Source organism: Pempheris klunzingeri, chromosome 7 (genome assembly GCF_042242105.1).
Source record: "Pempheris klunzingeri isolate RE-2024b chromosome 7, fPemKlu1.hap1, whole genome shotgun sequence".
Lineage (NCBI taxonomy): Eukaryota > Metazoa > Chordata > Actinopteri > Acropomatiformes > Pempheridae > Pempheris > Pempheris klunzingeri.
The window spans coordinates 24,122,410-24,136,577 of NC_092018.1; the positions used below are offsets into that span (position 1 = coordinate 24,122,410).

The 14,168-nt window shown below is 43.9% G+C and overlaps 1 protein-coding gene across 1 annotated transcript in view; it reads right to left on the reverse strand.

Annotated features, from left to right (window-relative positions):
• Positions 1-14,168, reverse strand: part of cux2b (cut-like homeobox 2b) — an 81,178-nt gene that overhangs the window by 24,083 nt on the left and 42,927 nt on the right. Inside the window, exon 4 of the mRNA XM_070834096.1 lies at positions 734-812. Coding sequence (XP_070690197.1) covers positions 734-812 — 79 coding nt within the window. The remainder of the gene's footprint in view (positions 1-733; positions 813-14,168) is intronic.

The following is a 14,168-nucleotide window of genomic DNA, read 5'->3' on the forward strand; positions in this document are numbered from 1 at the left end:
TGACGCAGACTTTTATCTTGTATTCATTGAATCTGTAAACAGCATTCTCTACTCCTGCCACAAGTGTTTCTCTGATCTAGACTGAGATTGGGCTGCGCTTTGCTGCCGTCTCCTGCAACAAAAAGCAATACAGTACATGTGCCCCGGCATTGAAATAACAACTGAATAAACACAGAATGCGTCTTTCCTCCGCTCTAACTTACTGTCTTAGCCCCCCGTCTCCCTTTTCCCCCCATTGGCCTCATCAGGCCTTCGTTCCACACGAAGCTAGACTTCAGTTGGGATTTTAATTGGCCCTCCACAATCAACAGCAGAGCTCCTCAAGGATGTGTTCGCTCCTCAGCCAGGCTACACTCAAGGACCAGTGCTGGGTTTTGAAGTGGCCTCACGCAGAGTTTTGGAAACCACTCTGAGAGCACAGACTTTGAAAAATAGATAAGAGCCACAGGGTATAGGGTTTTATGTATCTTACATCCATGTGCTGTTGCACCATATCTATCTATGGCGAGAAATTACTTTTTGGTTTGTGTTTGTTGCTTCATATATATACATAGCATGTCTCGGTGTGTATACTTCTACTGCCGGTCCAGTGATAGAGGTTTGATGGGGAATTGATGACCGGGGAGTGATCATTGAAGACGGAAAGATAATTCTAGAAATAATGTATGTGAGTGTGGGTGTTGCTGTTGTTGTATGTGAAGATGCACATCTCGGGTCTTTATGGGAGACTCACCTGGGGCCTCGATAAGCTGTTTGTAGATTCCCAGGAACGCAGACTCTGCCTCCTTACTGCGCTTGTTCAGAGCAACCACCTGCAGGGGAGAAGATGCCATTAAGGTAAACATTGATCTAATCCGGGCATATGTGTAACTCACAGTGCAGAGCATATTCACATTTTAGGTGTTAAATTGATGCTTTTATGCAGAGCAGAGAAAGCTTAAAATCTTAAATTACTAACAATGAATCAATAGTAACCTGAGCAAAGGTCAACCTCAAAGCATCTTTCCAATAAATGAAGCCAACATTCCTCCATTCCTGGTAAATGCACTGCATTTTCACGATGTACAACAGAGAAATACTGTGCAATTCATAGCTTGTGCACAGACTGACCAACGCAAAGGCTCCGTTTAGCACTGGAGCAACTGGAGAAACAAGGCGTAAGCTACGACCATACCCACCCCCTGTTTAACTGCCAGGTTTTTGCATGTTGCGAGGTGACATTTGGCCTGTTAAATGTAGGTGCCGGTGTGTGTGAGATGGCCTGCCACTGACAGTGGCCTCCATCACCAGCAGCACTCCGCACCTGCCATCCTCGGCTCGGCGGGTGATGCAAACCAATTAACGATTCATTAGGAGGGACAAAGAAAGCGAATTAGCCACCACCTGGCCCCATGGAGAGGGCACCTGCACTAGTGGGTATGTGGGTTACCCTGCTTCCAGCTCCCGCTAAGAGCTCAGGCCTGTTTGTAAGTCAGAGGACGCGCTGTGGCTGCCTCTTGACGTCCTCTGCTCTGCAACAGTAAATCCGATCAGTCTCGTCCAAATGACCCCCCACTCCAAGAGCAGACGGAATTCAAATTATTGTCATCTATTGTCTATGTCATTTCTGCCAATGTTGATTATAGCCTCGGTCAGATCGGCTCAATGGACTCCACACCAGAGGGTCAAGTGCACAACATGGCTGAGCCAGACTGCTTCTCATCGGTATAACTGCACTTGAAAAACGTTCATTTTGCAAAAGGTGGAAAACACTCATGAGAAGGGTGGTGATTGTGGTGTTGGTGTGTTGGAGCTCTTTAGTGGGGTTATAAATAAGGTGTGTGGAAAAAAGCAAGGGACAGAGAGCCTTTGATTTAGTGGAAATGGCCTGTGTTTTCCCCTGGGGAGGCATAACGACAGCATCATGTTTAAAGATATATCATAAAGATCAAGCAAATCTCCCCGTCACTCCCACTTGAAGCAGCTCAGAGGAGTTCATGGAAAATGGAAAAGGCTGGAGCCCAATCAATACAGATGCAATAGTCTGCAGCTCTCAGCCAGCTCCCTGCTACACTATGCTGTTGTTTCACTCAGCTATACCCCAATTTAACCCCCCCACCCACTAACCTCCATCACCACCCCCCCACACATCCTCTCCTCTCCTTCCAAGGCGTAACACTAAGGTTGGCACGCTTGTTTGCAAACAGTGAAAATGTGTTGAGCACACTGGCCCCATAAACAGTTTCCAGCTTTATATGTGGGTTATGAGTTCATCAACAACTAGTGTTGGTTCAGCGAAGGTTTACTTTCTCCCCACTGATGAGACTGTTTTTGTTTACTTCGTTTTCACTATGAACAGGAGCAATTTCAAGACACGGGGTGTCATCACTAGCTAATAACAAACCGACACTCTTCAACGTGACAACGAGCAAAGCTACAAAAGCGCTTTGTGACATCCGCACAAGCTGTTATCAACCTTAGCTTACACCTAAACTACATGGCCACTACAGCGGGTGGCTGAACCCTCCGCTAATCATCAGCTTTTCACTGCCAGTCTGCCGGCTGGCCTAGCTTCCTCTAACACATATCCATAAAATCAGGCTCCAACTGCATACGAGATCCACTGAAGGCAACAACTATAGGGCTCCTTCTTCCAGGGACACACAGGGTCTCCTGGTCCTCCATCATCCTTTAACGAGAGAACACGGAGATTACCTCCACAATCACACCATTAACCTGTCTACAGACGCTAGCAGAGACATCAATCAAACGCCTGCCTGATGCCTTCTCACGTTAGCACCCACTATGCGTATAGATACCCCCCCCAACAATCCACCCTTGCTATCATCAAAGCGCTCTGTGGTGTCTTGCATAATGTGGGCTGATCAGGGAGTCATCTTCATCTCCATGCTAATCCACCTCCAGCCAAGCACACTAGGTTTCAGAGCCAGAAGTCTCAAGCACACCCTAACAGATATGAGCAGATAGGGCTGCACACTGAAGTACGGCTCAAGGAATGGCTGCAACTGGCAAATCTCTTCTCTTTTGAATGCACGATATGGCTCTGGCCCTGGCTTCGGCTCACAGCGCATTCTTTGTTTTCAGCCGTTTTGTGATAAAGGATATGGTTACCAAGGGAATGGGCTTGGCCACAGGTTGATTTTACAAGCAGGAGTAAAGCCTGGGGCAGAGTAGCAAGAGAGAGACAAAGGAAACCTGTTAGCGCTCCTCTATAACTCTTCACGCAGCAACAGAGTGGGCAGAACACAGCCTCTGGGACAAGGCTGCTGGGAAATACTTACTGATAAGCCTCTGAGAATACTTGCAGCACCCGCTAGTGGGTCTCTGTGTGTGAGTCTCTGTGGGTGCGTGTGAGTGTGTGAATGAGAACAAGCTAGCATGTGTTGAGGAGAATAAATAAATGAGGGAAGAGAGAACAAATCTGGAATGAAGTAGGGGAACCAGAGTGAAGGACTACTGAGCGACATACAGAGAGACACGGAGAGACAACGGAAAAGAGAGGTTCCCATAAAGAGTGCAATTAGCAATTATGTAGTCATCAATTACAATTATCACAACTGGTGATTATGCAATTATCACTCTAAATCATCGTTTTCCCCCTCTGCCTTACCAGTTTGCCACCCCCTGTGATTTAGTTGGGTTGTGATGATGCAGGTGATTAGAGTGTGTGACGATGATGGGGTGTTGGGCGGGTGTTAAGACAGATCTTGCACTATGTGTATGTGTGTATATAAGTGTGTGGATGCTTGGAGCATATCTGCATATGCATCTGTGCCCGGGTGTACACAGCATGGGCTTTCATTCTTTGTTTTTTGCATGTGTGCGTGTACATGCTCCCGTCTCAAGGTGAATGCGGTTGGTGCTGTGCATGGTTTGGGGACAGCAAATGTATGTTTCCACAGTCCCTGAGGCCTCTAAATTACCTGTCATCTTCGCCATGATGCAAAGGTCAGTGCACAATCATAGGGAGTCCATCCTACTGTGCTGCTCACTGAGCGCCAGGCCAGCCCACAGGCTGACAGGATGTCACAACAACCCCAGTCCCGCTCCATGCTTATTAGAACAAAACAGTGGGAAGCCCACCACCACAGCAACACAACTTGTCACAACAGCTCCAGAAGTATCCATTGGATTCCTGACAAACGTTCAGTCCTTGGTGTTAAGTGTTGAGGACATGAGGTGCTTTCTTACAATTTAATTTTTATTGGTAAAACATTTCCAAATATCTGATTTCAACAGCTAACTTCCACTGTCCCGTTACTGAATTTCCCCAAGGGGATGAATAAAGTATCCATCCATCCATCCATCCATCCATCCTCAATGTTGCCATTTTAAGCCCAGTGTAATCCCGATTTCTCTTTTCTCTGGCTACATTTTCACTAACTTTTTAACTTGAAATCAATATTTTAACCAATATTCATCCCCTCCTAGTACAATGTTTTGGTAAAATTACCATGGGGCTTTCTATCCACATACTTCATGTCCACATGTTGGACCAGGGAAGATAGAGCTGCAAATGACAATTATTTTCATTGTTGATTAATCTATGATATCATTTTTCTAATTAGTCTCTAAAATGTCAGAAATGAGTGAGTAAGGCCAATCTCAGTTTCCCAGAACCCCATATGATGTCTTCAAACATAGAAATATTCAGTTTACAATCATGGAGAAGTTGGAACCAGGGAATGTTTAGCATGTCGTGACTTAAATAATCAATGAATTATTAAAAATGTTGTGTATTCGGATGTTTACATTTTCAGTCACACTTGACAATACTGATTGAAATTCATTCTATTCAACTGACTTTTCAATTCTCTGGAATTCCCTGGACTAGGTATGAATATTTCTTAATTGGCGAAATGATTCCATATCCCGCTCAGTGTTGTCTTCTAATGTCTAATGAGACCTTAAGTGAAAAAATAAAAGATGCATTCATTTGATGCATTTAATTTTTTAATTTAGAATTTAGAGATGCACGGGCTGACAGGCTACAGGAAGGCTTGCAGCATTCATGGGGGGGTGATAAGATTTGAAACATTATATAAACAATCCAAGGAAGAAAACTTCAATCCGACAGTTATGTACCTCCTGACTCCTTTATGTGATCTGTATGTAAAAGAAAGTGAAGGCAAAACCACAACTTTCCCTTCAGAAGCAGCGAAAAGATGATATTTTAGCTGCGCCACTCAGCACTCATGCAGCTGTCACTGCTGGCGTTTGTTTTGCGTTCAGTGTAGGTTCAGAGGAGAGGCAGGAGGAGAGAGATGAGTTGGTGTGGAGTGAGTGATGAGTGGGTGGAGGAGAGGGGTAGAGGTAAACACTATGCAATACAGTCTGGATAGCGAAAGACCCATGTACACCCACACATATCCACGAACACACACACACACACACACACTGTCGCAGTTGAACTTGGGAGCATGCAAACACACACACACACACCCACACACACACACCCACCCACCAAGTCACACTCACGCAGATGCACACTACACACAGACTGTCTGAGGGCAGATTTAATCATGGTGACACCCATCTTGGAGCGGTGGTTGCAGCATAGCGGTGGCTGTGGCCGTCTCTGTATGCCCGGTGAGATGAGCAGTCAGAGCACTGACACACATCTCGTCGCCACGTCAATTCCAATCAGCGGTGCCTGTCAGTCAACGCGCTGTGCTCACAGTGGACTGATGCCACCCCCACTCTGCCACTTCAGAGCTGCCACCTCAGCCAAAAAATTGGCCAAAGCTGACCAATATTCTTTCGTGCCACTTAAATGCTCCTGATGCGAATACATGCTGGGAAAGATGCAGTGACAAATTCAGAGTGAAAATCCAACTGGATGGAAGTCTTATGGGAGAGGCTAATCTGCTTTTGAATGGAAGTAGAGTAGGACCTTGCGCTGTTAAGTAGGCCATACAGCAGAAGATTTTGAATATAGGTTTGAAGACAGGTTGCAAGACCCTATTAACCCATACAGAGGGTAGGAAGGATTTTCATATTATGTCTGTACACTCATTATTGCATTAGTAGTCAATTACGAGACTGAGATTCAACAGCTATATTAGCTGCATTGTCAGGCTGCTTGAGATAACTGCTAATGCCAGCATGCTCACAATGGCAATGCTAAAATGCTAATATTTAGGAGCTATAAAGTTGACCATGTTCATCATCCCAGTTTAGTTTGTCAGCATATTAGAACAGCTGACAACATATCGCTGAGGCTGATAGGAATGATATTAGTTTTGAGGGCATTTAATCATAAACCAAAGCATTGGGAAAATTGTAATTTCAACCTCATGGAACATCAGTAGATCACCATAGGTGATGCAATTCATCCTGAGGAGAGCACAAATGTCCGTGCAAAATTTCATGGTAATCTATCCAGCAGTTCTCAAGACATTTCTCTGAAAATACAAATGTCAACCTCATGGTGGCACCAGATAAAAGATCAAAGTATCTCCAAAGTCATTAAGATTTATCCCCTGGAGACCACGACAGTCACTGCAATCCATCAAGTACTAACTGAGATATTTCAGCCTGGACCAAAGGGGTGAACAGACGAACCAACGGACCAACACAGTGCTCCCCAGAGCTACGCCATAGGCTATAAACAGGTACATCAAGATATATGACATAAAGTGTTTGACTTGAATATGAGACAAACCAAAATGAGCAAGACCTGAGGTCAGTGTCCTAGTGGACAGTGGTGATAATGACCCGGCCTGAGAGAAAAGCAGATCTGTACAGATCAAGGTGGAGCTGACGTAATCCTGATGGACAAGGCGCGCGAAGCAGCATGAGAAAAAGAACATGGCATGACATTACACCCAGATCAAAGGGCCTGCTGTCTCCATCACACAGCAGGTGCCTTCTGGGTCCCCCTTACCATCAACAGGCGCGAGACGAGCTGTGTTACCCACTCTCCTGACAAAACTCAAAAAACACCAGCCTCGGCACTAACGTCTCAAAGTCACGGCAAAGTCAAAGTCATGAGCCAGGGAGATGCAAACGGAGGAGGAAAAAAAACATCTTTTCTGAATGTCTTTGTAGTTCAAAAGACAGGAGTTGTCATTTTCTTTGAGCTTGCACTTTTAAATATTTGATGCAGCGAATGACCTAAACCTTGAGGATAGTGTGTCTGCTAAAAATGTATCTATCATGGCACGATGGGAGGGAGTGGGGGCGTGCTGAGGCTAAGATGAAGGCACTGGTTGATGTGCCGAAAGAGAGGGCTGTGAAAAGTAGTAATGAGTGCACCTGGACTAGATTTCTGAGCTGCGAGAACTGTTAAGAGGAGAGAAGAGAGGAGAAGTGTAGGTAAGGGCTAATTATAAAAATAAAGTGCCCCCATTATCCCGGTGCTGTACTGCCCTAGTGAACAAAGCTACAACAGATGGGGTGTCATGGGTAACTGTGCCAGTGTGAGCCAAAGCCCTGGAGTGGATGGACCCTGGCAGGGTGCTGGTGGAGCAGCCCTGGCAAGGGGGAGGCACAGCTGCATATCTCACCCTTAGACACATGTTGACAGTGTTTCTCTAGCCCTGCCTACACCAGTCAAGGTGAGACAGCATGACACGAGGGGAGGGGGAGAGGGAGAGAGAGAGAGAGAGAGAGAGGGAGAGCATGCTCCACTATGATGGATAGTGCTCTCCATCCACCTCTCTTCTCTCTCCCCCTCTTAGAGGGCTGGTGACTTTCCAGTGAGGCAATTATCATTGCGGAATGCATAATAGCCTAATTAATTACAGGTGTCAGCGCTGCCTTTGTTTCAGCATGGAGGAACATCATGCCAAAGCTGCATCCGCTAAAAAGAGCAGCACTGATGAACGAGCCTTAAACCACAGATAGAAGAGCGCAGCTGACGGAGGAATGCTGTGGAGACGACTTGAAGTCTGCCAAACAATGCTGTGTCTGTTGCTCTCAGAAGATGGATTGGAAACACATGGTGCAGAAATTAGGTCCATTATTTGCTTGATAAATCTGCTGCTGTCAATTGCAGTGCTCAGAGGAAGATCTAACGTGGGCCATGCATTGGACGCCTCGGTGGGTAATTTGGTTTCTGGTAGCAGAAACCAGAGCGGCGTTGGTGGCAGCACTATCAACAATGAAATGGCCCCCTTACCCAGCATTCCTGACAAACATGGCATATCGTTTGTCCTGTCAGATTTGCCGATTTCATTCATTGTGGAGAGCAAGCCTGAAAGTAGACAATTGCCTGGGAGAAAACGACCTACCAGGAACCGAGGACGAGAGAAGAGAACGATGGGTTGACTACGCAGGAGAGACAGCGCAGAGATTTCTGTTATTCAGCTTAACACAAGCACACACTGGTTGTAGAACTTAATAGAACGCCAAATTCAGTGTGTGTAAGTGTGTCTCTACTGTACGGCGCGCGTGTCTTTCCAAGGGGGGTCGTGGAGGTAGGCTGATAATCCCTCCACGCCCCCAGGCAGTGGGGGCTCATTGTAGAGTACATTGAGTCTAATAGGAGCGGGCGCTGCAGTTGTATGCAGCTCTCCCTGCTCCCACTGTGAGAAGAGTTTTACATAATTAATGACTGTTGATGTTTCCCAGGTAGTCGCCCAGCAAATTCACTCCAGACTCGGCTGCCACCGTCGTCGGTTCCACAGAGAATGAGCGACACCAGAACAGACAGCTTACATTACAGGCATAAATAAGGCAATTTTGTACAGTGTCTGCAGACATTACTGTGAGGGGGGTTCAGGGCCAATGATTTGACTTGCTTCAGAGAGACACTCAGAAAGAGCTTTTCTATGTCTCGGAGTCTACAGAGAATTTGCGCTTGATCTGAGTAAAACTGCTTCCTTTAGTGTTTTTATAATTCTGTATGCTGTTAGAGACACACAGATAGAAGCAAGGGCGCCTCTTCAAGATAACAGTTGGCGGCTCCAGACGGATGATCATTTACGTCTGCATGAATCAGCCTAATCTGAACGTCGATCTTAATACATGTGAGCCCGGTGGTCTGAGTTCGCATGTTCCAGACCAAAGACAGTCTGGTGAGGCCTCGGGGCCCTGCACACATTGCTGGGAGGCAGTCCACATTCATAGTGGAGCATGTTAAATTAAACATTTAAACACGACACCAAGGGAAGGCTATTTTTTACTGCTCTCGGCCCACTAGTCATTATTAATTTGTAATAACCTTTAAGGCTTTTTGATGTCATACATATTTTACAGATAGATATCACTCCCAGCCAGACTGGAGAGGGCCCGTCGATGACAGATCACCACGTTGCCACAAAAAATGTGCCTTTCTGCTTTAATTAGCACCAGGTGAAGGTTAAGAGTGATCTTTGGACTGTGTATGCATTTATCTGTATACCAACCCACACTACCGCATCACTGTGATGGTATGTTAACAACCAAAGATTAAAAACTGTACCAGCCAAAAAGAAGAGACTGACAAGGATAGCAAGGATTTCCCCAAAATTATTTCTTGCGAAAGAAAAAGTGCATAACATCTTTCTGGCAGTCACATGACCATCATTTGAAAATCTTTTAGGTATTTATGAATGCCGACTGTAAAAGAGTTCATTTCAGCTGCATAAATCAGTCAAGTGGTTGAACACTGAGGGGGAAGGGGACACATTAACACCCCACTCCCTGTCTCCTTTATATTCCTCTGTTAGAGGGCTGGCCAAGACCCATCTTGCTACCGCCCTGCTGGGAGGCCCTCCATGCCCGCTGGATGCCAGCCTAAAGCTCATGTACGCTGGTGCCAACACGCCACTAAAAGCTGTAAAACAAATGAGCTCTGTTTGGTTAATGTACACTGATTGACCTCTGCTGCCAGGCATTTGATGTCATGATTGTAATGACCAGCTTTCCTGCCTGATCACTCATATACAATGTGACAAGCGCGAGGTGGCATTTCAATTTGAGTGAATGAGGCTAATCAGATGAGATCCCCATAACAGGAAGAGCTGACGTTGTTTTCAAATCACATATCACAAGGATTCAAAATGTGTATCGTATTTCTCAAAAAAGGGCCAGTTCACAAAAATGACATAGGCATTTTGATAGCTTTAATGGTTGTAGTAATACGATTTTAATTTTATTTTGTTTGCAGATCAAAATTGAAGTTTAATTAGAAATAAATTCAATGGTTGTGCAGTGGTTCCCAACTTTATTGGCTTGTCAACTCTTAATAAGAATCAACGTCTACCTGCAAAATTTTGTCACATGGTCGATGTTTATTAGCTGTGAGCACCTTAAGAAATATATCATTTCAAAAAAAGGAAGGAAACAATATTAAAAAAGTCTTGTTTTTTATTATGTCCTAGCCCGGTAAGCAGCTCTTGACCCCTGAGATTAATCTTGCAACCTCTTGCAGGGTTCCTGATCCTCAGTTTGGAACCACTGACCTACAGAACACACTATCAACACTTTTCATAGGGGCTTTTTTTTCCTGTAGAAACACACACACAGTAAGAAATGTTGACAGTGAGGTCTGTGGATTGTCCTGCGGGGACATTGTTCCTGGAGAGACATGCGGTTTCTGAATTTTTAATATAATATATTTTCACTGCTCTGAGCATCACAGACAAAATTCCTTTCACATCCATTGTATTGAGCTGGAGGCAGAAATCTCAGAGATACACCTGTGTAAATAAAACCAAAGCCATTAGCATGCTTAGACAACTAAAGGTGTATGAGAAGTATGTTTTTTGTCACTTGCATGAACTGGCCCTTTAAAGGAATTGTCAGAAATATTTTTTTCTTCACAAAAAAACATTTTTTCTTAAACCGTTGTGAAGCAGACATTCAATCTTAAGCAGCCACAGAAACAACTCTTCAGCAAGCTTTATATATAGGACCTGACTTTGGTGGTTACCTATTGGATGCTGAGTGTTACATAACCCTCCATATGCTCCGAGTGTAGGACAATTCCGTATGGGTTATAAATAAAGAAACCTGACGCACGGCTGCAGCCACTGTGATTTGGGCAAGTTCTCACATGGGATGTCATAGTTCTGCAGTGCTAGCCCCACTGCTATTTCAGGCTCTGCCTCATTAGAACATCCGCTGTGAGTGGAAAAAAAAATATATAAAATAACAGACTGTACAAAAGACATTTCATTAGGGAAGAGAGAGCATGAAGAGAACATTCACCCTCACAGCCACAGTGCATTTGGTTCTAGATCTCAGTGCATTTCCCACATTAAGCGGGGATGCATTGTGGAGACGTGCACAAGGTGAAGTGCAGCCAGGTAGACTACAGTGCTGAGATCTGTGTCACATGATTCCACAAGGAGGAGGTCTGTGGGCCTCATTGACAGGGGCACAAATATGCAACCTGCCACAATGACTGCAATTACCCCATATCCATGCCTTCAGTAGGGGGTGTGTGTGTGTGTGTGTGTGTGTGTGTGTAAAAGTGAGAGACAGGACATTCTACTATGCATGTTAAGTGTAAGTTCTGGCATGAGAAAGGGGGGGGGGCACACATTATTGCGTGACTGCTGTACATGCCTGTGTGATTTTGTGTGTGTGTGTGTGTGTGTGTGTGTCAGACTGTGGTTCTGTGTGGAGGGCCTCTCACACCACAGCGACTGGCTAATTTAGTTAGGGAATAGCTGGCTGTCCTTCAGGTGAATGGACAGAGATTGGTCTCAATATGAGATGTAATAAAAAAAGCCCATCACTGGATCTCACTGCACCTTCGGCTGTCCTTCACATGTCTCGCCAGAATAAGACGCACGCCCACAAACACACACATGCTGACACACACACGACCAGAGGATGCCATTTTGAAGAAAACCATAAAATAAATATTTTATATATTTTTGCTTTTCCAGTTATTTTAGATCTCTGTCTAACTTACTGCATAGCCAGTATGTGAATCTAACATGCACTGATACAATATGAACATCTTCACAGGCACTTATGACAATTTCCATCTCAGTTGTCCCAAATCCTTTTCTAACTTCGCAGATATCTACATCTGCTTCTTTATAATGGATTTATGTGAATTTAAATAATCAGCGATGAGCCTAATATTTGTCCATACGTGGATACAAAGATAACCTTTTAATAAATTATGTGAATGAATGAATGTGGACGAGGTACTCAGATCCTTTACTTAAGTGAATGTATCAATACAACAGTTTCAAGATGCTCCATTACAAGTAAAAGAAGTATTAGCAGCAAAATGTATCTATAAAAATACTTCAGTAATCCAGGTGGAGATAGTTTTAACTATTTTATTTACAGTTAGGTAGTCTACTGGTTCCCAAACTAGGGATTGGCCCCCCTCCACCAATGAGTAACCAGATAAATCTGACTTGGACTTTTAAATAATTACTCAACAATAGATAACAATGATGTTGTTAAGTAATTGGGTAATTTTACATTTGAACAGTTAATTACAATCTGACAGATTTGGATATGAAATGCTAACAACTCAGACATCTGGGACAAGGGGCCCATATCAGACACCACCATTTTTGTAATATGTCACAAACCAAAGAGGCAGGAAACCGGGGCTATAATCACGAACAGCTTTTTCAACATTTTAATCTTGAAATCTGAATATGAAATGTAAGTAAAAACTGTTCAATAAATAACTGTTAAATGTAGTGGAGTATTAGTATAAAGTGGCCCTCTGTGCTTAAGTAAATGTACTTGTTTAAATTTCCACCACTGATAACTTAGTGCTACAAAAGCCTGCATGTTCATTTCACCCAAGGAGTCGGTGGACCTCCATGTCTCCTGTACACTAACTGAGTAACTGTGCCGTGGTTGAGATCCCTTATTCCAGCTGTCCTCCTGTTTGGCTGCAACTGACTCTTGCTGGTTCCTACCAGCTGCTAGCATCCAGGGCCTGGGGACCAGCAGCTTTTTCCCCTTTGGCCATCCCCCCAGCCCCACTCCAGGCTGGGCCCTTCAACCCAGAAGAAGAGCTGGAGCTCTCCCACTAAATCCGCTGAGACCCAATTACAGGGACTGCAAGAGAAATCCCGACGAGATGCAAAGTTACTTTGTTTTAATTGAGGATGCGTTTAACACTGTCCTTAGGCCACCATGGCCATTTTATGTCTTGGATGAAACGGGGCCCTGCAGGGGAACTTAAAAACATATATCTGTTTGTGACAAAGGCAAAGAGCACTCTGATGATCTGTGGGCTCACATATTAAAGGGCGGTGGGTGTGATTCAGGACATCACATTTCCAGTGCAAAATAAGAATCAAACAAGCAGATCTTACAAGAGTGTAAAAACACATTTGATTTGCGGTAAAGAAGAAACACTTTAATGTGGGATGTACATTAAAAGAGTTGCTCCCCTCCCCTTGTAAGAGAGTTACTTCACTTGCAGCTGCTTGTTTTATTAGAGCCACATGTTAATTAGTATTGTAGTTAATCCCATATTAAAGAGACCCAAACTGTCAGGTCATATTAAAAACAATCGGTCCTAATGTTCGTGCATGTGACATTTGGAGCTTCCATCTCTTCTAGCAAAATGTTCCCTAGGTACTAATTGGCCTACTTTACGCTGTCTTTCTTTGAATTGCCAGTTTCTTTATCATTTAGGATATTAGCCTTGACAAGCATCATCCCATATACCATAGGCCGACTAAAAATGGAGAGGAGCTGCATCTTTTTTTTTGCAGAGGGGCAGCAAAAAATGGGAATAAATGATTTACACTAGCATGTAATATTGCAAGACCTACCTTCATGGGATATTAAATACAATTTGAAAGAAGAATAAAAGTTCAAACACTTAGCCAGCAGCAAAGTAAGTGTAACTTTTCTCTGCTTGCATTATTTAAGATAGACTCCATCATTTTATCAATCTATCGATCTCTCACCAGAAAGATGAAAATGGAAAAATAATGAGGCCGATGAATGCTGTGTAAAGAACATCAATGTGCAAAATTTAATTATCTGTGCTGGAAAGAGAAGGAAAATGTGTCGGCTGTTTTCTAAAACAAAAAAAAGTTAAAAAAAAAAAAAAAAAAAGGAGCAGTTAATAATTTTCCCTCTCTGCATATTTTAATTACCAGATCAATCATAACTACGTACTGCAGTACTGCAGAGAAAAGAAAATTGCAAGTCTAAATGAAAAACAATAGATTTGCTTTAAAGTCTTCGCTCTTTTGAAGTCTAAATTAAAATTTCAGGTGCCTTTACAAGAACCTCTTTCA